We start from the raw sequence: 23,499 nt of genomic DNA, 5'->3' as shown, positions 1-23,499 counted from the left end.
AGACAAGATTATGGAGAAGGAAGGTCAGCCTTGAGAAAGAGAAAATGACATTTATTTCCTCTACAACCTGGAGAAAGAACACCCCCAAGCACGGGTGTGAATGTACGCCTGCAGGTCAAGTGTGGGCTGTCCTGAAGGTGCTCCATTCACCAGAAAGCCAACGTAACCACCACGAAGTGATGGAACCTGGAACTGAGGCTTACGAGCAGAGAAGCAGAAAACAGGCACTACAGGAAAAAGAAAAAGAATCCAGAAATTTCTGAGTCTCTGGTATAGAAAGCCCAGCTCAGAAAATTTAGTCAACTTTCAGTTTTCTTTAAAAAATCATCTATGAAAAAATGAAAATTACTTCTAAAACAAGCCTATGAGGATAATTAGGAACAAAAAGCATTATTTTTCCAAAACCAAACTTACTGCATTATGTTGCTTCAGAAATTCTGCAGCATGCTCTTCTGCATGACCACCAATTTCCCCAATCAGTATGACGCCTTCTGTGCGTGGGTCATTCAGAAAGAGCTCCAGGCAGTCAATAAAGTCAGTTCCATTAAAAGGATCACCTCCAATGCCTGAGAAGTTCAAACAATGTCAACATCAGTTAAAAATTTGAGGATAAACCATGGAATATAAGTGTTACAACTGGTTTCTTCCTTTGCCTACCCTTCCTCCCTAATCTTTTAAAATTTATTACTCTTTCATTTTACATTCAAAAAATCACCAATAGTATATTGTTTGTAATATTATATGCATGCAAGCCACCACTAATACATTGTAATATTATATATGTGTAAGTCACCAACACTACACTGTTCATAATATTTTATGCATGTAAATGGTAGTCAGCTGTTGCACCTCACAAAGGCAACCCACCCTCTGTTGTAGCTACTTTACACATGATTCTTCCCTCCAACAAAAAGTACTCCACATTCACTCTTCACAAAATGTGCAATTGCAGAAAATGTGCATTCAGGGTGCCTGTCTCAGTGTTCACACTTGATTTTACTTCTTTGATTGTATACTTAATAAACTTTAAAACTTTTCCCCCAAGGAGGGAAAAAAAACTGAAAAGAAAGAAAATGTGTGTTTAGTATAAGCTGATGTTTACACTACAGGAAAAGATTATGTATTTGGAGAAAAACCACTCCTGAGTTTTAAGGCATACAGGGTCTGCCCTTCTTGCTTTACATGCAGAGTTGGGTAATGGCAGAACCTGGACATAGGAAATCTATGAGCCCCTGACATTTAAGACAAGAACTTAAATGGATATAAAATAAATGTTCCCTACAGAATATTTGCCATTTTTTTAAATTTTAAATTATAAACTTACTGATGGCAGAATTTTTTACCTTTCAATGTATCTCTGAAAAGTGAAAGTTGGTACTGACTAGGTATCAAAAGCATGTCAAATCTGTGTGTTGCTTAGCACAACTCAGACCTATCATTTGCTAATCCCCCTAACCTCTTTGTGAAATGAGCATTATTATCTACTATTTACAAACTAAAAACTGCACCTCCACAAGACAAAATGGCAAATGTTTAAAAACCTATGCTTATTATCCATCACACCAAATTATCTTGTGCCTAAGATTATGTTTTTCCAGTAGAAAGGCTCAATTCATGTTTACAACCTGAATTCATGAACTTAGGATACACAAAGAATATCCCAAGGCTATGTTTTATAATTTTTGTTGTGACAATTATTCTTGAAAAGTTTTTATAACGGATTTGAAGACATAATTTAAAAAATACGAAATTTGCCTGGTTTGGGCCAAAATAAAATTTTAAGGTGCAAAAACCCATTGAAATTTTTTACTTTTTAAAAGTGTTAGACAGTATGAGATGACAAGAGAAGTTCTAGGAAGCCTACCCCACTTCAGTGTTGACCTTCTGAAGCTCAATAAGGCTGTAACATTTCACCCTATCACCTCAGAGGTGCCTAAAGGTCTGCCCAAGAATGAGACAGTGAGTGGCAAGAACTCTATGTCCATGAAGCAGAGACCATAACCACAAAGCTAACAAAAGACCACATATGAAGAGCAATTTCTTCCTAGCAAGCACCTGTCCTAAGAGATAAGTTCTTCAACCAAGAAATCAAATCTTGGACCAAGAGTCTTGAAAAATATAGAAAGCAAATTAAATTTGATGTAACAACTTTTTAATAAAGTCATATCAAGACCTCTTACAAATAATCAAGTAAGTCACTATTGCTATATTCATTCAATGAAAGAATTTTAGCAAAACTCCCTCACCAATACATAAAGACTGCCCCAATCCAACTTCTGTTGTTTGGTGAACTGCTTCATAAGTCAGAGTACCAGATCTTGACACAATACCTGAAAAGGAAGAGAAATAAAAATTCTCAGATTGTGTTTATAGACTAGATCATGATATGATAAAACTATATTACAAATTCTTTGAGTAACATGGGTATGTATAAAATTTATCTATGGCTGACTACCCAGATCAACAATATCTTCAAATATTAAGACAACAAAAGGTTCAAATTAAGACAGAGAGGACTTTTTTTTCCCTTTTCCCTTGAACTCACAGCGATCTACCTTTTCCTCTCATGTGCTGGGATTAAAGATATGCGTCACCACGCCCAGTGGAATTTTTTTTTAATTAAACAAAGAAGAAAATGCATTATTAGTTAAGGTTATTTTATGACTACAAAGCTAATACAAAAAAAAAAAAAAGAAAACCACATGAACCCTAAATTACATCTTTCAACACTAACAATAAAAATATTCATAACAAGCTGGGAGTGGTGGCACATGCCTTCAATACCAGCACTCGGGAGGCAGAGGTAGGAGGATCACCATAAATTTAAGGCCACTCTGAGACTACATAGTGAATTCCAGGTCAGCCTGAGCTAGAGTGAGACCCTACTGCGAAAAAAACAAAAAAATATACATAACACATGGGCTGGAAAGATGTCTCTGCCATTAAGGCACTTACTTGCAAGGTGTAATCCTCCAATACCTACATAAAGGCACATGCACAAGGTAGCACATGCATCTGGAGTTTGCACAGAAAAGAGGCCCTGTCACACCCATTATTTTACTCTCTCTCCCACTTCTCTTTCTCCTTACAAAGAAATAAATTTAAAATACTTAAAATTTTTATAACATATAGTTGACAAATATACAGGGCAATATATATGCAACAACCAAAAAGAAAAACAACTTAATAAAGAATAATGTCCAGGAGTGGTGGCACACGCCTTTAATCCCAGCACTCGGGAGGCAGAGGGAGGAGGATCGCTGTGAGTTCGAGGCCACCCTGAGACTATATAGTGAATTCCAGGTCAGCCTGAGCTACACTGAGACCCTACCTCAAAAATAAAAGAATAAAAATAAAAAATTTAAAAAAAGAATAATGGGCAAAAACTTAAAATTCTATGCAAAAGATGTCATATGAATGGTCTGTAAAAGAATGAAGGGGTGTTTACCCCATTATTCATTCAGCGACAAATTGAAAACATAATACAATACCAGTTCACTAAGAAATAACTAATTAAAAAAGAAAGACAACAGTATGTTTGTGAAGATGTGGAGCAACTGGAATCGTCACACATTGATGACAGAAGGCAAAATTCCATAGTAACATCCCAGAACTTTGTGGCAGTTCCTTTAAAGGTTGATTACATTCACCATATGATGAACGACCCTAAACACAGCAACTAGGTTCCAGGTGAAACCAGAGGAACTGGCAAGAACAACAAGAGTGCTGTTTCCATGAGGAGCCTGACAGCCTAGGCCAGGATGATGGAGACAGACACTGAGGATACTCAAAACACACCAAAGCAGAGATACAAAAGCTGCTGAGAGCTCAACACTAATGTAGACTTAAAGCACACCCACCATGGCTCAGGGAATTTTGTGGGGGTGGGGAGAGAATGTAAAAGCCAGAGGGTGGGAAGGAATATCCAAAGGCATCACTCCCCTTCAATGACTGATTCCCTCACATCTCATAACCCATAACCCCAGGGGGAGTACCAGCAATCCCACTAAGGAAGGCCTTCAGTGGAATGGGGCAGGGAGGAGGGAAATGATGGTACCACATATGTATAATATGTCCATGCAAAGTTTCTACTTAAAAAAAAAAAAAAACTCCCTTGGTATAATTCTGCTGAAGTTAAATTAATTAAAATAAAATTGAGGGCTGGAGAGATGGCTTAGCGGTTAAGCGCTTGCCTGTGAAGCCTAAGGACCCCGGTTCGAGGCTCGGTTCCCCAGGTCCCATGTTAGCCAGATGCACAAGGGGGCGCACACATCTGGAGTTCGTTTGCAGAGGCTGGAAGCCCTGGCACGCCCATTCTCTCTCTCTCTCCCTCTATCTAGCTTTCTCTCTGTCTCTGTCACTCTCAAATAAATAAATATAAAAAAAAAGAAAAAAAAAGAAAATAAAATTGATTTGCATAGTTGGAGACTCTGACAGTTTGAAGCATATTTTTTTTTTTACTCTATAAGAAAATCACAAACATACTCACCAATTCTCCCTTTCTTATGGATATGACCGGGCATGATGCCAATTTTGCACTCTCCAGGCTGAAGAAAAGTAAAATGTAGTTTAGATAAGTTTATTAACATTTCTAATTCATAGGTCACACCACACAAAGGGGCTAAATCTGGGATTTTATTTTTTTGTACTCACATTGATGACTCCAGGGCAGTTTGGTCCAACAAGCCTCGTCTTTCCTTGGTGTGACAGTTTGTGCCTAACCCGCACCATGTCCTGCTGGGGGATGCCTTCAGTAATGCACACAACCAAGGGAATTTCTGCATCAATGGCTTCAGTAATGGCAGCAGCGGCGAAAGGAGGAGGGACATAAATGACAGAAGCTGTTGCTCCTGTCTTTTCTTTGGCCTGAAACATTAAGTACAAAGCACTTAGATTGGTTAAATTACAAACACTATAAAACATATTCAACAGTGTCATTTTACTAATGACTAGAGGCCAGGAAAGGATATATCCAGGAGACACAGGCTGTCTTCATTTACATCTCAACACACTGTCAGGGAAGAGCACCACCACGCAGGACTCTGTCCCCTTTGAATGACACTGTCAATTACCAGGTTCTGTGACATCTCACTCCCTCAAATGACAGCATGCTGGCAAGAGCTGAACAGTAAAGAAATAAACAGTATCTGTGAAAGAACTTGGAAAATAATCCCAATGTCACGTGTCTGTGTCACTGCAATACCTGAACTCATGAGCAATAAAACTTTCCTTAAAAAAGGGGGGGGGAGGGGCTGAAGGGATCGTTTAACAGTTAAGGAGCTTGCCTGTAAAGCCTAATGACCCAAGTTTGATTCCCCAGTACCCATGTAAGTAAAATGCACAAGTGTCTAGAGTTGGTTTGCAATGGCTAGAGGCCCTGGTGAACCAATTCTCTTTTTCTCTCGTACTGTCTCAAATAAATAAATAAAATAAAACTACAAAAAAAAAAAAAAAAAACCACAAAGGGAGGGTAAAAAGGTTTAAGTCAAAAGGAAAGTCTTCACAGAAGAATTTTGACAAACATCTTTTCTATACATTTTTAAGTTATAAATTCAAGTGTAATAGAATTTTAAGAGATTAAAAACTGAAAAATGATTTTCAATTATTTATCTATAGGCCTGTAGTTTCTATTTTTTCTTACATTTTAGGGTTAGTTTTTTTTTGTTTTTTTTTTTTTGTTGTTTTTTGTTTTTTCGAGGTAGAGTCTCACTCTAGACCAAACCGACCTGGAATTCACTATGTAGTCTCAGTGTGGCCTCGAACTCATGGCAATCCTCCTACCTCTGCCTCCCCAGTGCTGGGATTAAAGGTATGCACCACCACGCGGGGCCCTTTTTTTATATTTTAAAATACAGCACATTATGCTGGAGAGATGGCTTAGCAGTTAAGTTGCTTGCCTGTGAAGAACACATGGTTCAAATCTCCAGGTCTCAAGTAAGCCAGACGCACAAGGTAGTACATGCACCAGGAGTTTGTTTGCAATAGCTGGGGGCCCTGACGTGCCCATTCTCTCTTTCTCTCTCTCTCTCTCTCTCTCTCTCTCTCTCTCAAATAAACAAAAGAAAATGAATTTTTAGGGCTGGAGATAGTGTACCAGTTAAGGCACCTGCCTGCAAAGCCAAAGGACCCAGGTTCAATTCCCCATTATTCACATAAAGCCAGATGTACCAGGTGGCACACGTCTGGAGTTCATTTGCAGTGACTAGTGGCCCTGGCACACCCTTTTTTTTCTCTCTCTCTCTTTCTCAAGCAAATAAAATATTTAAAATTAATTAAATAAATAAAATACAGCACATTTAAAACACAAATTCAGACAGAACATGTATCTCCAAGTCTAAAGTAAAATGTTTGGTTTTATCCCTGTGCTTTATAGGAATCAAAGTACAAATGGACCTCAATCTGGTTAGTATTCAGGAAAAAACTAGGTCTGTAAATTTGTATTTTATTTTATTTCATTTTACTTTTTAGAGAGAGAGAGAATGGGCATGACAGGGCCTTTCAGCCACTGTAAACAAACACCAGGGGCATGCACTCCCTTGTGGACATGCATGGTATTGCATGCTTGTATCACTGTTGTATCTGCCTATAGTGGGATCTGGAGGATTGGAATGGTTCTTAACCACTAAGCCTTCTCTCTAGCCCTGTAAATTTATATTTTAAAAACTTCAATACTCTTAAGATATACCTGTAAAATATGCTTACAAAGATGGGAAAGACAGAACTTACTAAGAGTAATTTTATTTCCTAAGTTTTTTATTAAATACCCAAATAATATATCTTATTGTTTATATTAAATACTACTTTTTTTGGTACAAGTTCATGTTAGGTATACAAAGCGGATGGAAAAACTTGAGCTTAAAGAAGGAAATCTAAGATTTGGAAAACACTAAAATTTAACTTTACCCTCAAAAAATGTGAATTTTATAAGTACATATTTTTATGACAAAACCTACAGTTTAACTTTATTTTTATTCTTTAAATCTTCTTTGCATGAGTATGTGGGGGTGGCATACCAGGACCACTGCAAAGGAACACCAGACACTTCACTTTTTGCCTCCAGTGTTATCTAGCTTTATGTAGGTGGATTGGGAATTGAACTGGGCCAGCAGACTACCAGGAGCATCTTTAATCACTCAGCCATAGCCTCCACCCCAACTTTAAACATTAAAACATTATTTTAAGTGGGTGGGTAATGACAGGTAAAAGCACCTGAGTTTGGAGCCAAAGAGAGCATATAAATACTGGGAACATGGTGCATACTTGTAACCCCAGTGCTTAGTAGGGTGAGATGAATGGACCCCCAGGGCAAGCTGGCTAGCAAGGCTAGCCAAATGGGTAGAGTCTGGGTTCAGTGAGAAGCCCGGCCTCAAAAAAATAAGGTAGAGGTCTGGAGTGATAGCTTAGTGAGGTATTTGCCTGCAAAACCAAAGGACTCAGGTTTAATTCCTCACTACCCATATAAAGCCAGATGCACAAGGTGGCACATGCATCTAAAGTTTGTTTGCAGTGGCTAGAGACCTTGGTGCAACATTCTCTGTGACTCTCTCTATCTCTGTCTCTCTCCTCTCTCTCTCTCTTTCTCTCTCTGTCAATTTCTCTTTCTCCTGCAAATAAATTTATATATTTATTTTAAGATATTATTTTTTTCAAGGTAGGCTCTCACTGTAGTCCAGTTGAACCTGAATTTCACTATGCAGTCTCAAGGTAGCCTCAAACTCATGGTGATCCTCCTACCTCTGCCTCCCAGTGCTGGGACTAAAGGTGTGCACCACCATGCCTAGCTAAAATATTTTTTTAATGAGGTAAAAGTCATTGAGAAAAACATTCAAATAAATCTGAGCTACACACACCCACACAAGCACATGTACAAGTACACATACACACACGCAAAATCATTTTTAAAGCAATCCATGCCAGGTGTGGTGGCATATGTCTTGCCCAGCACTCAGGAGGCAGAGCTAGGATTGCTGTGAGTTCGAGGACACCCTAAGAGTACATAGTGAATTCCAGATCAACCTGGATCAGAGTGAGACCCTACCTCGAAAAAAAAAAAAAAAATCCATAATTTGGTGGAGAACTTCCTGTGTGGTCTGTCGGCCTAATTCTACACCGCAGTCTGCTCACACAAGACCACACTACACTGAGCCAGTCTATTTCTATCATGTATCAGCTATAAGACCTCAGGCAGGCCTCTACACTGGCAACATTTCTGGCTTCAGAATGAGGGTAAGAGTGCCTGCTTCAGAGGGCTGTGGTGAGGCCTGATGAAGACAATGTGCTTGAAGCACCTAGCACAGTGTCTGCCTCATAGTCCACACTCACAACAGGGTGGCTGCTTGCTTCTGCACTGTCACCATTCTGGAAAAAAAAAAAAACAGTAAACAAAGAGTGAAAAGCCAGACAGAAGTCAGGCCACTGAATTTCTTTCCTTAACAGGTGATACAAGTTGTTGCAGTCAGGTTTGCATTCCTGGCAGACACTCAACCAAGAGCAGCTTGTGGGACAGGAGGGATTTTTTTGGCTTACAGACTCAAGCGGAAGTTCCATGATGGCAGGGAAAGCAATGGCTTGAGCAGAGAGTGGACCTCACCTGCTAGCAAACATTAAATGGACAACAGCAACAGGGCAGTGTGTCAAACACTGGCAAGGGGAAATTGGCTAGAATACCCATAAAGCCCACCCCCAACAATGCATTGTCCCCAGGAGGCTTTAATTCCCAAAGTGTCATCAGCTGGAGAACTAGCATTCAGAATAGCTAAGTTTATGGGGGACACCGGAATCAAACGCCACACAAGTCTACAATAAAAATCATAGACTTGTTTTTATCACATTTCAAGTTTCTTTAGGGTACTGGACAGTCAGATGTTCTCAAATGATCTTCTGAAAAAGAACATGATGAAGAACTCTACCCAAACAATGCTTGCCTTTCCCCTGCTTCTCTTTTCTTGTCAAGCTCAGGTACCATTAGTTACCTCCTTCACAGAATCAAAGACCGGTAATCCAAGGTGCGTCATGCCTCCTTTTCCTGGCGTGGTTCCTCCAACAAGTTTGGTGCCATATTCCAATGCCTGCTGGCTATGAAAAGTGCCCTGAGGAGCAAAGGCACAGGACACACATGAGAAAAAGTAGGCTGGGAAGCTACAAAGAAGCAACTTAGGAAAGGAAAACAAACATGTTATCTAGTCCCAGGCAGTAACATACATCCAGCGTTCTTGTCCACTTATTAGGCATAGCTGTCAGCCTTAGAGCAAAGCTGCCTCTGCATAGCCAAAGGAGCCATTCATTAAGTCTTTTTATATGCAGTTTCCAAGCTTGCCTGGCACTCAGAAACAACCTACTGCTTAGTCAAAGAACATCACAAGCCTTCATTCCCATGAGTCCTCATTCCACTCTACCCAACTTCAAATCCCAGAGGGTCCATACTCACCCAACACCCTTGGCTCTCTCACTTCAAATTTACATATGGCAAAACCACAAGTTTTATCAATCCAATTTTCTTTTTTAAAAATATTTTTAACTACTTACAATCAGTGAGAAAGAAAGAGAGAGTAAATAGGCATGCTAGGACATCCTGGTACTAAAAATGAACTCCAAATGTATGTGCCACTTTGTGCATCTGGCTTTACATGGGAACTGGGGAATCAAACCCAGGCCATCAGGCTCTGTAAGCAAGTGACTTTAACTGCTGAGCTACCTCTCCAGCCCCCTCAATCTAATTTTCCACCAACATGAAAACTGTACATGTACAGCCAGTCAATTACTAGAGAAAACAGGAAATGGTACTAACTGGTCTCACTTGAAACTAAGGATCAGTCACTGGATGAGTCTTTAAAATGCCCAGCCCACATTCTGTATTTCCCTATTCACTCACTCCCCTTCCTTACCCACAGCATAGCTGGCAGTTTTGACACAGTACACTGTACAGGACCTTTAATAGATCCCATCTCTTCCCACTGAATGCCAGTACCACACCCTTACTTCACACCCATCTGTGGTAGTTCAAATCACATGCCCCCACCCATAAGTTCATGTGCTATGAATACTTGGTTCCCAGCTGGTAGGGCCTTCTGGAGGTGTGTTGTTAAGGATGGATTTAAGGGATTATAGCCACCTCTCCATTACCAGAGCTCTGTTCGCTGTCTCACTGCTGTTTTCCACATGCTGTGGCAGGAAGTGATGTCCAGCCTCTGCTCTAGGACCAGCCCTTCCCTGCCATCATGAAGCTTCCCCTCAAAACTGTAAGCTAAAATAAGCCCTTTCTTCCCATCAGCTGCTGTTGATCAGGGGTTTTGTCCCAACAACTGGTCTCAGAGGAGAGGGGTCACTGCTGATAGAAACATGACTATGTGGCTTTTGATCTTTTGGAATTTATTTCTAGGAGTATTGTGAAGGATCTGAAGCCTTGATCAGAGTCCGGTGGACCATTCTAGTGAATTTGAAAGACCTAAGTACAAAAACAACTATAGACTATGTAGGCTTGGCTTATCAGGGAAAGAAAGGACATTGTCTGGACTGGCTAGAAGAGCAATCTGTGAGAGTCTAGCACTGTTTGGCCCTTGTCCTGAAAGCAGGGTTGAGTTTAGAAGAAATGGACTGGTCTGAGCAGGAGGATATGACACAGAAAGAAATGAAAGTTTCAGGCAGGAGACAGCAGCCCAGTTCAGCTGCAATTATTTGAGATTACCAGCACTAAAATTAGGCCAGTTGTTTTACACTGGCTCTTCAAAACCAGCTTTATTCTCCATTGGATTAACAAATTTGGTAGGCCACAAAGCAATATGGAAGTATAATAAAGGGTCTTTGGACTTGCAAGGTTTTGTTTGTTTGTTTGTTTTTTGTTGTTGTTTGGTTGGTTGGGTTTTCAAGGTAGGGTTTCACTCTAGCTCAGGATGATCTGGAAGTCACTATGAATTCTCAGTGTGGTCTTGAACTCACAGTGATCCTCCTACCTCTGTCTCCCGAGTGCTGGGACTAAAGACATGCAACACCATAGCCGGTGTTTTGTTTTAGTTTTTGTTTTGTGATGGGGACTAGCCATTGGGCAATGTGACCCTGGATTACTTAAGTTCTGTGTGGAGGGCCTGGAAAGCCATGGCATGGATAAGCCATAGGTTGCAGTGGGGACTCCAGGACTTTGGAGATGCCAGGACTGTGGGATGGCTGCCAAGGAGAGCTGCTGGCTCAGGATGGAGTTCTCCCTGGGCTTTGAGCAGTCCAGGTGGACAGTGGAATTGGAACTCTAGAAAGCAGAGGTTCCAGCTGCTGAACATGGGAACTGCCGAATTTGATACTTATCCTGCTTGATTTGGATCTTGCCTTGCTATTCCCAATGCTACCTTTTGCAGAGTTGGTCATTTATTCTTCACCTTTATGTGTACTTAATTTTACAGGCTTAAAGTTTCTGTCTTGAGTGTCAGATGAGACCTTGGACTTGCAATCACTGGGATTGATTAAAAAAAAAAGCAAGAACTTTTAAAGTTGGACTGAATTCTATTTATACATCTTGAAATGGTCATGAGTCTATGGGGACTAGGTATGGAACGTGGTAGTCTAAATCAGATGTTCCCCATAAACTCAGATGTTTTGACTGCCTGATTTACAGCTGGTGGCAACTGGAAAGGTAGAGCCTTGCTAGAGGTGGTGTGTTCCTGGGGTGGGCTTAGGAATGTTATAGTCAGCTTCTCCTTGCCAGGGTTCACTTCACTCTCTCCCTGCTGTTTTCCACCTGCTGTGGCAGGGATTGATGCTCAGCCTCCACTCTAGAACCATCCTTTTCCTGCCATTGTGAAGCTTTCCATTGAAGCTGTAAGCCAATATAAACCAGAGAGCTACTTTTGGTCAGGTGTTTTATACCAGCAACAAGAAGGAAACTGTACCACCACCCACTTTTAACAACAACAACAATATTATGTGTGTGTGTGTGTGTGTGTGTGTGTGTATGTTTATATTTTTTTCATTAGCTTCTGAAAGTCTGCTTCCTCTAGCTTTCCTCTTTTTCTTTTTTTCTCATTTCCATCTAAATGTGTGTGACAGGTGTTGCCATCCTTACTTTATCATGGCAATAACACCTATATTGTAATCCTGACCATACATATACACCCCACACACCTAGCCAACCTACTCAGTCACCTGCCCACCTAACATCACCACTTAAGAGAAATTGTTCGCATCTTAGACTTAATACACCTCAAACTCAGTTCCTCACTCCCCTCTCAATCTATCCCATCTCAGTTAATGACAATGTCACTCTTACAGATATATACAGAACAAAAACATAATACCATACTAGATGATTATCTCTCTTCTATCCCATATCAAATTCATTCATAAGTCTTACTAATCTTAATTCAAAACAATTAACAATTTCTCTCCCATATTTTGCTGGCTACTGCCTTGGACTAAGTCAGTTCAGTCCTGGAACATTACTGACCTCACTTTGAATTTGTTCTCTGTAGCCAGAGTGATCCTGTAAAACTTAAGGAAGATTGCATTGCTTCACTGCTCAGATCCTCCAATCCTTTTCCACCTTACTTGATGAAAGACAAACTCCTGATACAAGGCTATGAGTTAACATGCAACCTTGTCTCTTCACATCAGACCTTCATGCCTACTACCTCTAATTTACTGTTATCCAGTTGCTTACTTCTCTCCAGCCACTTTTACCTTGCAGCTTCCACATCCCTGCCTGATGGCTTTGCTGTGCTTTGTGATTCACTTTAATGTCTCCTTCACATCTTAACTCAGAGTCAAACCTTCCCTGACCAACTGATACAAAAGCTTCTTTTCCCATTATAAGCACACAATCCCACGTGCAATATATACACTCTTCCCTTTCCTGATTTGTTTTTCCACAGCAATTATACTTTCTAATATAATTTACTCGTGAACTTTAATAATGTATTTCCTCCTCCCCCCTACAAGGCAGATCCCATGAAGATAATTTTGAAAGAAGGAAACTGTTCACTGCAATATGGCAATAATCAAACACATTACATAAAACTGGCACTCAACAGTTGGTGAAAAATATGATTATTCTACAGGGACATAAAACTGCTGAACCAACTATTTATTAATTAAGACAAAATATAAACAGGCCTTCAGAAATATTAAATTTCCTTTCAAAGTAGAAAACTTGGGATCAAGCATATAATGTGTCTGGTTTAAAGCTAATGACAAGTTTTAGAAAGAACCACAGGTTAGTGTTTCCTCCTGTTAACTGTGCTTCTTTAAGTAACATGTATGGCCTGCAGACTTGTTTACTTACATGACATAAGAGCAAAATGAAAGAAAAAAGAAAATGACCCAAAAGGGAGTGTGGGGAGTGAAGAAGAAAGGAGAAAAAGAACAAAGGAACAATACAATCTAATTTAAAAGGAACTGTTAGTAAGCACAGCATTGTCACTGTATTTTACAAAGTACAATTAGCTTTAAAGCAATCTCCCCAGCTGCTCCTCCCTATACAGCTGAAAAAGCACTGGCCAAGGCTACACTATCAGGTAAATTCAAGTGAACCAATTCTTTTTTTTATTCCTAATGTGCTGCAAAACAGAGAACATTTCCATTCAAAACAACCTTGACCTTATTTTTTGTTTTATCAGCAGCCAGTACACAGCTTAAAACAGGAGCAATTTTAGCAATTCATAAAAGGTAGTAAAAGAAACCTGAGGGTATACTGCTGGGATCTACTTATAATACAAACATCTCTCATTTCATGTGGGATAGGAACAATGTGTCACCAAGAAATAATTACTATGACAAAATGCAAGTTTCCATGGAGGTAAGCCCTAAATTTCAGACCTTATCATCACCTCCATGACAGAATCTAAGTCAACAAATGTAAGACAGGCTGTCAATTACGTAAAAAGCAAAAACAAAGAAAGTGAATGAGAAGCAGTTTAGTAGAAGGTAACCAAGATTCAAATACCAACATCAGATTGAAGGATTTAGGCAGTCAGTTGCAAATATTGCTTGTACCACAGACAAGAGTTTTTACAAAAAAATAAAAATAAAAACCATAGGTTAAAATGTTAAAGGATCACATACAGCTTCACAAATAGGAAAAAAATCATAAATGAGATATTTGGGTTAGTCAAGCATTTGATTACATGCCAATACTATTTATATTACTAAAATAGACTGAATATAATTGCAATACAGAAGGATATGGTAGGATGCACTTCCACTCTTAGAGGAAAATCTATTCTCCCTAGAATGTATAGTTTATATTTGTGAAATTACTTCTATGAGAAAGTTTTATTTACAAAATACCTGCTACATCACACCACTCTCTAGATTAAGGTTTGACAAACTGTAATCAGTGAGATTTGTCACCAACTGTTTCTCTAAATTATATTTTATTGGAACATAGTTCTATAGCAATTTGTACTATATAAAAAAATACAAGCACACACACACACACAGAGCTGTACAATATAAAGTATGTAATGATTATATAAATAGTGTTTGTAAAAATAAAGAGAAAGAAGACAGGCGTGGTGGTGCACGCCTTTAATCCCAGCACTCAGGAGGCAGAAGTAGGAGGATCGCCATGAGTTTGAGGCCACCCTGAGACTACATAATGAATTCCAGGTCAGCCTGGACTAACGCAAGACCCTACCTTGAAAAACCAAAATAAATACATAAATAAAAATAAAGAGAAAGAGACCACAGGAATAAATTACAAAAGCATAGAAACTCCACTCTCCTCTCTAGAATCTTCTCTTCACTGAGAAACACAATCTTACAGCTTTTTCAGAACTTCAAAGGAAATGCTCAATTCCTCAGAAAGAAAACTCAGGTACTAGTATTTTTCATCTGAAAAAAGCATGTGCCAGGAGGTTCCAGGTAAGATGGTGGCGTAGGAGCCATACCAAACCAGCCTAACAAGGGTTTTAAGCAAAACCACAGCAAAATATACTCTTCTTCTGAAAAGTGAAGGTGTAGTAGGCTTTTCTTAACTACAATGAAGGAGCAGGAGAGACCAAGATCCATCAGAAAGGAGAACTGCCAGAATCCTGCCAGGCGCTTGTGGCCCGATCCATGTGATCTGCACACCTGCCTGGCCCACTGCTGAGCTGCAGAAGCAGAGACCAAATGGGATTTTCCAACCTGATCACCCTCCTTGCAAAGTCAAGAAACCTGAAGGGGAGACCACAGAGATCAGCTAGGAGCTGCTGAAAGGGATACAGGTGGGGCCAGCGGAGCAGTTCCAGTACAGCTCCAGCTTCCTGCACTCTCCCACCCCACAACCATCAGAACCACAAAACTCCAGAGAACCCATTCAGGCCCCAGCAACAGGGCATCCGCACAGCTGATCAGAGCACCAGCTACAGAGCACAACACAGAGGATCAAGGTGGGCACTCAGCATTATTGAGATGGGAAGCCACCCCAAAAAGCAACGAGGCCAACTGACAAAAACCAGGTACACCGGCCTACACTGGAAGTGCTAATCTCTCTCTTCCATGTCAGGGCAGGTTATGGGTTACATATTCTTGGTTGGCTTTACCATTATTAATTTAACTATATTTGGGGGTTGACTATTAAGGACTTTTGTGCTTTCTCATTTATAGGGCCTTTATCTATTGCTTCTGTCATCTTCTGGGATCTTATTCAGATCCCAGTTGACCTGGAACCCAATTCAGAACAGAATTCTCAACCTCCCAACTGACAGGATTAAGGGTGTAGAACAACAGACACCTTTAGGAATGTTGACTTCATAAGGTTATCTGTTTTGTTTTAATCCCCACACTTGCATACTCTGTGCTACTTTTTATTGAATATAGATGTAGCTCAGTTGAGTTTAAAATTTGCCAGTAAATTGTTCCATGCATCCCACTAGAATACTTGAATAGTAGGCAAACTCACCACCTAGAATTACTTCTGTGGTTGGATTGGGCTACACTTGGCACCTTAAACTCATATCCTGAAGGGGTGTGTGTGTGTGTGTGTGTGTGTGTGTGTATGTATGTATGTATGTATGTATGTATGTGTGTGTGTGTGTGTGTGTGTGTATATATATATATATATATCATATATATATATATATATATATATATATGAAGTTAGATCTCCACATCTAAGAACACTGCAGATAAGCAGAAAACCCAAGCATTAAATCAACTTAGGATGCAAAAGATGCTATAATACAAGAAACACAAAGAACCAAGGCAATACAGTCCCACCAAAAATTATAAATCCATTAGAAATGACCCACAATGAAACTGTTTTAGATGAAATGCATGACAAACATTTCAAAAAAATGATTTTATCTATACTCAAAGGAATCAAAGAAGAAAAAAAACTCTTGAAACCAGCATAATGAAATAAGGAGGTCATTACAAGACATGAGTAAGGAAATAGAAATACTGAAAAACCAGGCAGAAATACTAGCAATGAAAAACACAGGAAGTCAAATAAAAAGCTCTGTAGAAAGTCTCACCAGTAGAATGGATGAAGGAGAGAACAGAATATCTAAACTAGAAGACAAGGTGGCAGACCTAATACAGTCCAACAAAGAGAAATACAAGCTAATAGGAAGGTATGAATGGGAATTTCAAGATATTCGGGACACTATGAAAAGATCAAACATAAGAGTTCAGGGTATAGTAGAAGAATTTCATTCTAAAGGCATAGTAGACATTTTCAACCAAATTATAGAAGAAAATTTTCCCAAGTTGGGAAAGACATGCCTATAAGGATACAGGAAGCTTTTATAACACCAAACAGACAAAAACTGGAAAGAATCTCTCCTCGCCATGTTATAATTAAACTACTAAACACACATACCACAGAAAATATATTGAAAGCAGTTAGAGAGAAAAAGCAAATCACCTATAAAGACAAGCCCATCAGAATAACTGCAGATTACTCAACACAAACTCTAAAAGCCAGAAGGGCTGGGAATAATGTTTTCCAAGTTCTGAAAGATAACAACTGTCAACCAAGATTACTTTATCCTGCAAAGCTATCTGTCCAAGTTTATGGAGAAATAAAGACATTCCACAACAAAAACAGGCTCAAGGAATTTATGACAACTAAGCCACCTCTACAGAAAATACATGAAGGAAACCTTCACCCTGAAGAGAAAGCAAAGCACATGTAAGAGGAAACAGGAAAAAAAATAATAAACCATATCCAAATTAACAGTTAAAACAAGTGAGTAAAGGGGAAAAAAAGGAAGTACTATATAAAATAAAAGGAATAGAGAGAATAAATACAAACCTATCAATAATAACTCTTAAAAACAATGGCCTCAATGCCCCAACCAAAAGACACAGGCTTGCAGACTGGATTAAAAGGCAGGATCCTGCTATTTGTTGCCTCCAGGAAATTCAACTCTCAGTAAAAAATAGACACTGGGTGAAAGGATGGAAAATGGTGTTTCAAGCAAATGGGCCTAGGAAACAAGCAGGGGTTGCTATCCTAATATCTGACAGGACAGACTTCAAACCAACATTAGTGAGGAAAGATAAAGGAACATTCTAACAGGAGGACATTACAATCCTAAACATATATGCACCTAAAATAGGAGCTCCCAATTTAATCAAACAAACACTATTAGACTTAAAGATACAGATAATGCCAACACAATTGTAGTGAGTGACTTCAACACCCCACTCTCATCAACTGACAGGTCATTCCGGCAAAAAATAAATATATAGACATCTGGATTAAATGATGTCATGGAACAAATGGACCTAACAGATATCTACAGAGCATTCCACCCATAAGCTAGAGAATATACATTCTTTTCAGCAGCACATAGGACATCCACTAAAATAGACTGTATATTAAGACACAAAGCAAATCTTAACAAACACAGGAAAACTGAAATAAACCCTTGTGCTCTATCTGACCACATTAGGATTAAACTACAAATCAGCAACAAGAAAAACTACAGAGCATATACAAATTCATAGAGACTAAACAGTACACTATTGAATGATGAATGGGTCATGAAAGAAATAAAAAAGGAAATCAATAAATCATAGAATCAAATGATGATAAGAACACAACACACCAAAACCTTTGGGACACAGCAAAGGCAGTTGTAAGAGGAACATTTCTAGCGCTAAGAACCTATATTAGAGAGCTCACAAGTAAACAATTTAATGCCTCACCATAAGGCCTTAGAAAAAGAAGAACAAGGAAAACCAAAAATTAGTAGATGGGAAGAAATAATAAAGACTAAGGCAGAAATAATGAAATAGAAACCAAAACAAAAATTTAAAGAATCAATGAAACAAAGAGTTGGTTCTTTGAAAAGATAAACGAGATTGATAAACCCTCAGCAAATCTAACCAGAAGAAAGAGAGAAGAGACAAAATTTAATAAAATTACAGATGAAAAAGGCACCATTACAACAGATACCAAAGAAATTCAGAAAATCATAAGGATATACTTTAAGAATATATATGCCTCTAAATTTGAAAATTTGAAATAAATGATTTCCTTGATTCCTATGACCTACGAAAACTAAATCAAGATGAGATAAACTACTTAAATAGACCTATAACAAGCAGTTATAAAAAGTCTTCCACCCAAAAAGACTCCAGGCCAGATGTATTCACTAGTGAATTTTATCAGACCTTCATGGAAGAACTAACACCAATGTTTCTCAAATTTTTCCATAAAATAGGAAAGGAAGGAATTCTACCAAACTCCTTTTACAAACCCAGCATCAGCCTGATACCAAAACCAGGCAAAGACAGAACAAAAAAAGAAAGTTATGGAAGAAAGAGATACCACCAGTGAAGATACTCAACAGTGGACACTGCAAGCCTTATAATTGGCCAGCCCTCCAATTGGACTGGAGGCCTGCACCATGGGGGGGGGAATATATCCCTCATACTGAAAACTTAAAACAGCGGTAGTCATGAGCCCTAGGGGTGTAACATCTGCTGATGTCTGGATAAGTGTATATACTATGCTTATCAAACTGCCCAGTAAGCACTTCTCTTAGTATTTATACCCTTATATTAACGCTACTCTCACTTTGGGTAGAGAATCTTCTCTTTTCAAATGGCAGTGACCTTGGGACGACTCAGAAAGTATCATAGTGCTGGAAAGAAGTGACTGGAGTACTGAGGAACATCTCCATCACACCTTCCAAGGCTCAGGGTCTAATGTGGACGAGGTAGCGGTAAGAATGTAAGAGCCAAAGGATGGGTAGGACTCCTTACAACATGCTCCTCCGGACACAAATGGCCTGCGTATCCATGATCTCACTGTGCTTGACACTACCTACACAAGACCAACATAAGAGGAGGAAAAAATGATGACATCAAAATAAAAGAAAGACTGAGTGAGATGGGGAGGGGATATGATGGAGAATGGAATTTCAAAGGGGAAAGTGGAGGGGGGTATTACCATGGGATATTTTTTATAATCATGGGAAATGTTAATAAAAATTGTGAAAAAAAAGTTATACAGAAATTCTAGGTAATTATTAAAGAACTGTAGTGAGGGCTGGAGAAATGGCTTAGCAGATAAGGTATCTGCCTGCAAAGCCAAAGGATCCAGGTTCGATTCTCCAGGACCCATGCAAGCCAGATGCACAAGGAGCACATGCATCTGGAGTTCATTTGCAGTGGCTAGAGGCCCTGCATGCCCATTCTCTCTCTATTTCTCTCCCTCTCTGCTTGCAAATAAATTAATAAAATAAAATTTTTAAAAAAAGAAAGTTATAGACCAATCTCCCTCATGAAAATAGATGCAAAAATTCTCAACAAAATATTGACAAACAGAATGCAAGAATATATCAAAAAGACTTCTGGTTAAGATGGCGGCGTAGGTACCACGCCAAAGCTGCCTAGGGGGGAAAAAGACCAAAAAAACTCAGCAAAATACACACTTTTACTAAAAAGTGAGGTGTATAGGAAATTGAGGCGGCAGCAGAGAAGTAGAAGAGTTATAGAGCATCCAGAGCCTACACAGGCGGGAAAAGCAGCTCCGGCAGCTAGGCCAACCGCCGCAGCCGAGGCGCAGCAGAAAGCCGCCAGACTCTCGGCTCGAGCCGCAGGAAAAGCCAGGTACGGGATTTTCCTCTCACACCGCGCTCTCCACAACTCGGGAAACGTGAGGGGAGAGCGGCAGCGAGCAGCGGAGGAGAAGACCGCGAGGTAGAAGAACACGTGGAGCAGCGAGAGATCCAGAGCAGCCGCAGCTCCCTCTCCTCCCCCAATGCCTGAACCCAGCTCCAGCGAACACAGCAGCGGCCCGGGACACGGCCACGCCAACTTGGGCTGACAGCGGGACCCAAGCAGGAGCAGAGTTCGGCAGCAACTTCAGCGGCTCCAGCACCGGTACCAGCGGCCCCAGCAGCAGCGGACCCAGGAGCGGCAGCGGCGGCAGACCCCGCAGCAGCGGCTTCAGGGAGAGCAGCGGTGGTGGACACGGCAGCGGCAGCTTCAGCAGCGGTGGTAGCTCCGGTGGTGGCAGCTACGGCAGCAGCAGAGGCGGCAGCAGCGGCTCGGTTTGCCCCGTAGGAAAAGCAAGTGCCCAGCTCCAGAAATCAGAACAGCAGCCCGACGACCCAGGCAGCAACTTGACTGAGACCAAAATCACCCAAGGTAAATGGAATTGCACCAGGGAAGGGTCTCACTTGGTCACAAGCTGACTTGGATCCCTCAACAGACCAGAAATCTAAACCTCTTTGTTTACAGAGGATCTGGTCATTATAATAACTACTCTTGCATACATACTCGGGGCTGTTTTTGATTGAATGTGTACAGTGTTTAGTTAAATTTTAGAATCTACCTGTATTTTATTCCACTCAGCCTGCTTGAATACTCCTATAGCAGGGAAACTCAACCCCTAAGAACATCTTTGTAGATACTCTGAGAGTCTTAAGAGCCACACCTAATACCTTAAGGTCCTACCCTGAAAATATATTACATCAAATCAATTGATACAGCTAAGAATACACAGCTAGCTAGAAAATCCAAGCATTAACTTAATCCAAGATGCAAAAATATATACATTATAACACAAGAAACACTAAAAAGCAAGACGATATAAATCCACCTAAAAGAATTAATGCATCAGAAATGTCCTCCAGTGAGAAAGAGTTAGAGGAAATGCCTGAGAAAGAGTTCAAAAGAATAATTATAAATATGTTCAAAGAGGTCAAAGAACACATGAAAACAATCAAAGAAGAAATCAAAGAGGAAATCAAAGAGGAAATCAAAGGAATCAAAGAAGAGGCAGGACACCAATTTAATGAAATAAAGAAGGCAATACAAAGGCTGGAGAGATGGCTTAGCGGTTAAGCTCTTGCCTGTGAAGCCTAAGGACCCTGGTTCGAGGCTCGGTTCCCCAGGTCCCACGTTAGCCAGATGCACAAGGGGGCGCACGCGTCTGGAGTTCATTTGCAGAGGCTGGAAGCCCTGGCGCGCCCATTCTCTCTCTCTCCCTCTATCTGTCTTTCTCTCTGTGTCTGTTGCTCTCAAATAAATAAATAAATAATTTTAAAAAAAAGAAGGCAATACAAGACATAAATAGGGAAATAGAAATAATAAAGAAAAACCAGTCAGAATTACTAGCAATGAAGAACACAGTTAATGAAATAAAAAACTCTGTAGAAAATCTCACCAGTAGGATGGATGAGGGAGAGGACAGAATATCTAAGCTAGAAGACCAGGTGGCAGACCTAATGCAGTCCAACAAAGAGAAAGACAAACTTGTAGAAAAGTATGAGTGGGAATTTCAAGATATCGGGACACTATGAAAAGATCCAATATAAGAATTCAGGGCATAGTAGAAGGAGAAGAACTCCACTCCAGAGGCATAGTAGGCATCTTCAACAAAATCATAGAGGAAAATTTCCCCAAAATTGGGAAAGAGGTGCCAATACAGTTACAGGAAGCCTTTAGAACCCCAGCCAGACAAAACCCAGAAAGAACCTCTCCTCGACATATTATAATCAAACTTCCAAACACACAAACCAAAGAAAAAATATTGAAAGCAGTTAGAGAGAAAAATCAAGTTACCTACAAAAGCAAGCCCATCAGAATTACAGCAGATTATTCAAAACAAACTTTTAAAGCCAGAAGGGCTTGGAGTGATATATTCCAAGTTCTGAAAGATAACAACTGTCAACCAAGGTTACTTTATCCTGCAAAGTTATCCATTCAAATAGATGGAGAAATAAAGACATTCCATGACAAAGGCAGGTTAAAAGAGTATTTGAAGACAAAACCAGCTCTACAGAAAATACTTGAGAGAATCCTCCATGCTGAACAAAAGGAAAATCACACATATAAGGAACCTAGAAAAAACAAACTATACTCAAATACCAGTTAACAGAAGAGAGCACAGGTAGAACCAGTAACACACACACACACACAAAAATGGCAAACATAAATACACAGCTTTCAATAATATCTCTTAATATCAACGGTCTCAATGCCCCAACGAAAAGACATAGATTTGCAGACTGGGTTAAAAAGCAGGATCCTACAATTTGTTGTCTCCAAGAAACTCACCTTTCTACACAGGATAGACATTACCTTAGGGTGAAAGGTTGGAAGACGGTGTTTCAAGCAAATGGGCCTAGAAAACAAGCAGGGGTTGCTATCCTAATATCAGACAGGGTAGACTTTAGTCCGACGTTAGTCAAGAAAGATAAGGAAGGTCACTTTATATTGATTAAGGGCACACTCCAACAGGAGGACATTACAATCCTAAACATATATGCACCTAACATGGGGGCTCCCAAATTCGTCAAACAAACAGTATTAGAACTAAGGTCACAGATACCACCAAACACAGTGGTGGTGGGTGACTTTAACACCCCACTCTCATCAATTGACAGGTCATCCAGGGAAAGAATAAACAGAGAGGCATCTGGACTAAATGAGGTCATAGAAGGAATGGACCTAACAGATATATACAGGACATTTCATCCAAAGGCTGCAGAATATACATTCTTTTCAGCAGCACATGGAACATTCTCTAAGATAGATCATATATTAGGACACAAAGCAAATCTTAACAAATTCAGGAAAATTGAAATAATTCCTTGCATTCTATCTGACCACAATGGAATTAAACTACAAATCAGTAGCAAGAAAGGCTATAGAGCATACACAAAATCATGGAGACTAAACAATACACTACTAAATGATGAGTGGGTCAATGAAGAAATCAAAAAGGAAATCAAAAAATTTATAGAGTCAAATGATAATGAGAACACAACATACCAAAATCTCTGGGACACAATGAAGGCAGTTCTAAGAGGTAAATTTATAGCCTTAAGTGCCTATATTAAGAAATTAGAAAGGTCGCAAGTAAACGACCTAATGCTTCGCCTTAAAGCCTTGGAAAAAGAAGAACAAGGCAAACCAAAAATTAGTAGACGGGAAGAAATAATAAAGATTAGGGCAGAAATTAATGAAATAGAAACAAAAAGAACAATCCAAAGAATTAATGAAACAAAGAGTTGGTTCTTTGAAAGGATAAACAAGATTGATAAACCCTTAGCAAATCTGACCAAAAGA

General features: G+C 39.7%; 1 protein-coding gene across 3 annotated transcripts in view; it reads right to left on the bottom strand.

Annotated features, from left to right (window-relative positions):
* Suclg1 (succinate-CoA ligase GDP/ADP-forming subunit alpha) overlaps positions 1-23,499 on the bottom strand; it is a 44,090-nt gene that overhangs the window by 6,091 nt on the left and 14,500 nt on the right. For all 3 annotated transcript variants that reach the window (XM_045153059.1, XM_004660534.3, XM_045153058.1), the window contains 5 exons: positions 8,973-9,089; positions 4,654-4,866; positions 4,490-4,547; positions 2,247-2,330; positions 415-566 (listed from right to left, as the gene is read on the bottom strand). In XM_045153059.1, the coding sequence (XP_045008994.1) occupies positions 415-566; positions 2,247-2,330; positions 4,490-4,547; positions 4,654-4,866; positions 8,973-9,089 (624 nt within the window). The remainder of the gene's footprint in view (positions 1-414; positions 567-2,246; positions 2,331-4,489; positions 4,548-4,653; positions 4,867-8,972; positions 9,090-23,499) is intronic.

This window comes from Jaculus jaculus, chromosome 6 (assembly GCF_020740685.1).
Source record: "Jaculus jaculus isolate mJacJac1 chromosome 6, mJacJac1.mat.Y.cur, whole genome shotgun sequence".
Taxonomy (NCBI): domain Eukaryota; kingdom Metazoa; phylum Chordata; class Mammalia; order Rodentia; family Dipodidae; genus Jaculus; species Jaculus jaculus.
The sequence above is the reverse complement of the archived record's forward strand: the minus strand, read 5'-3'. Positions and strand labels throughout refer to the sequence as shown.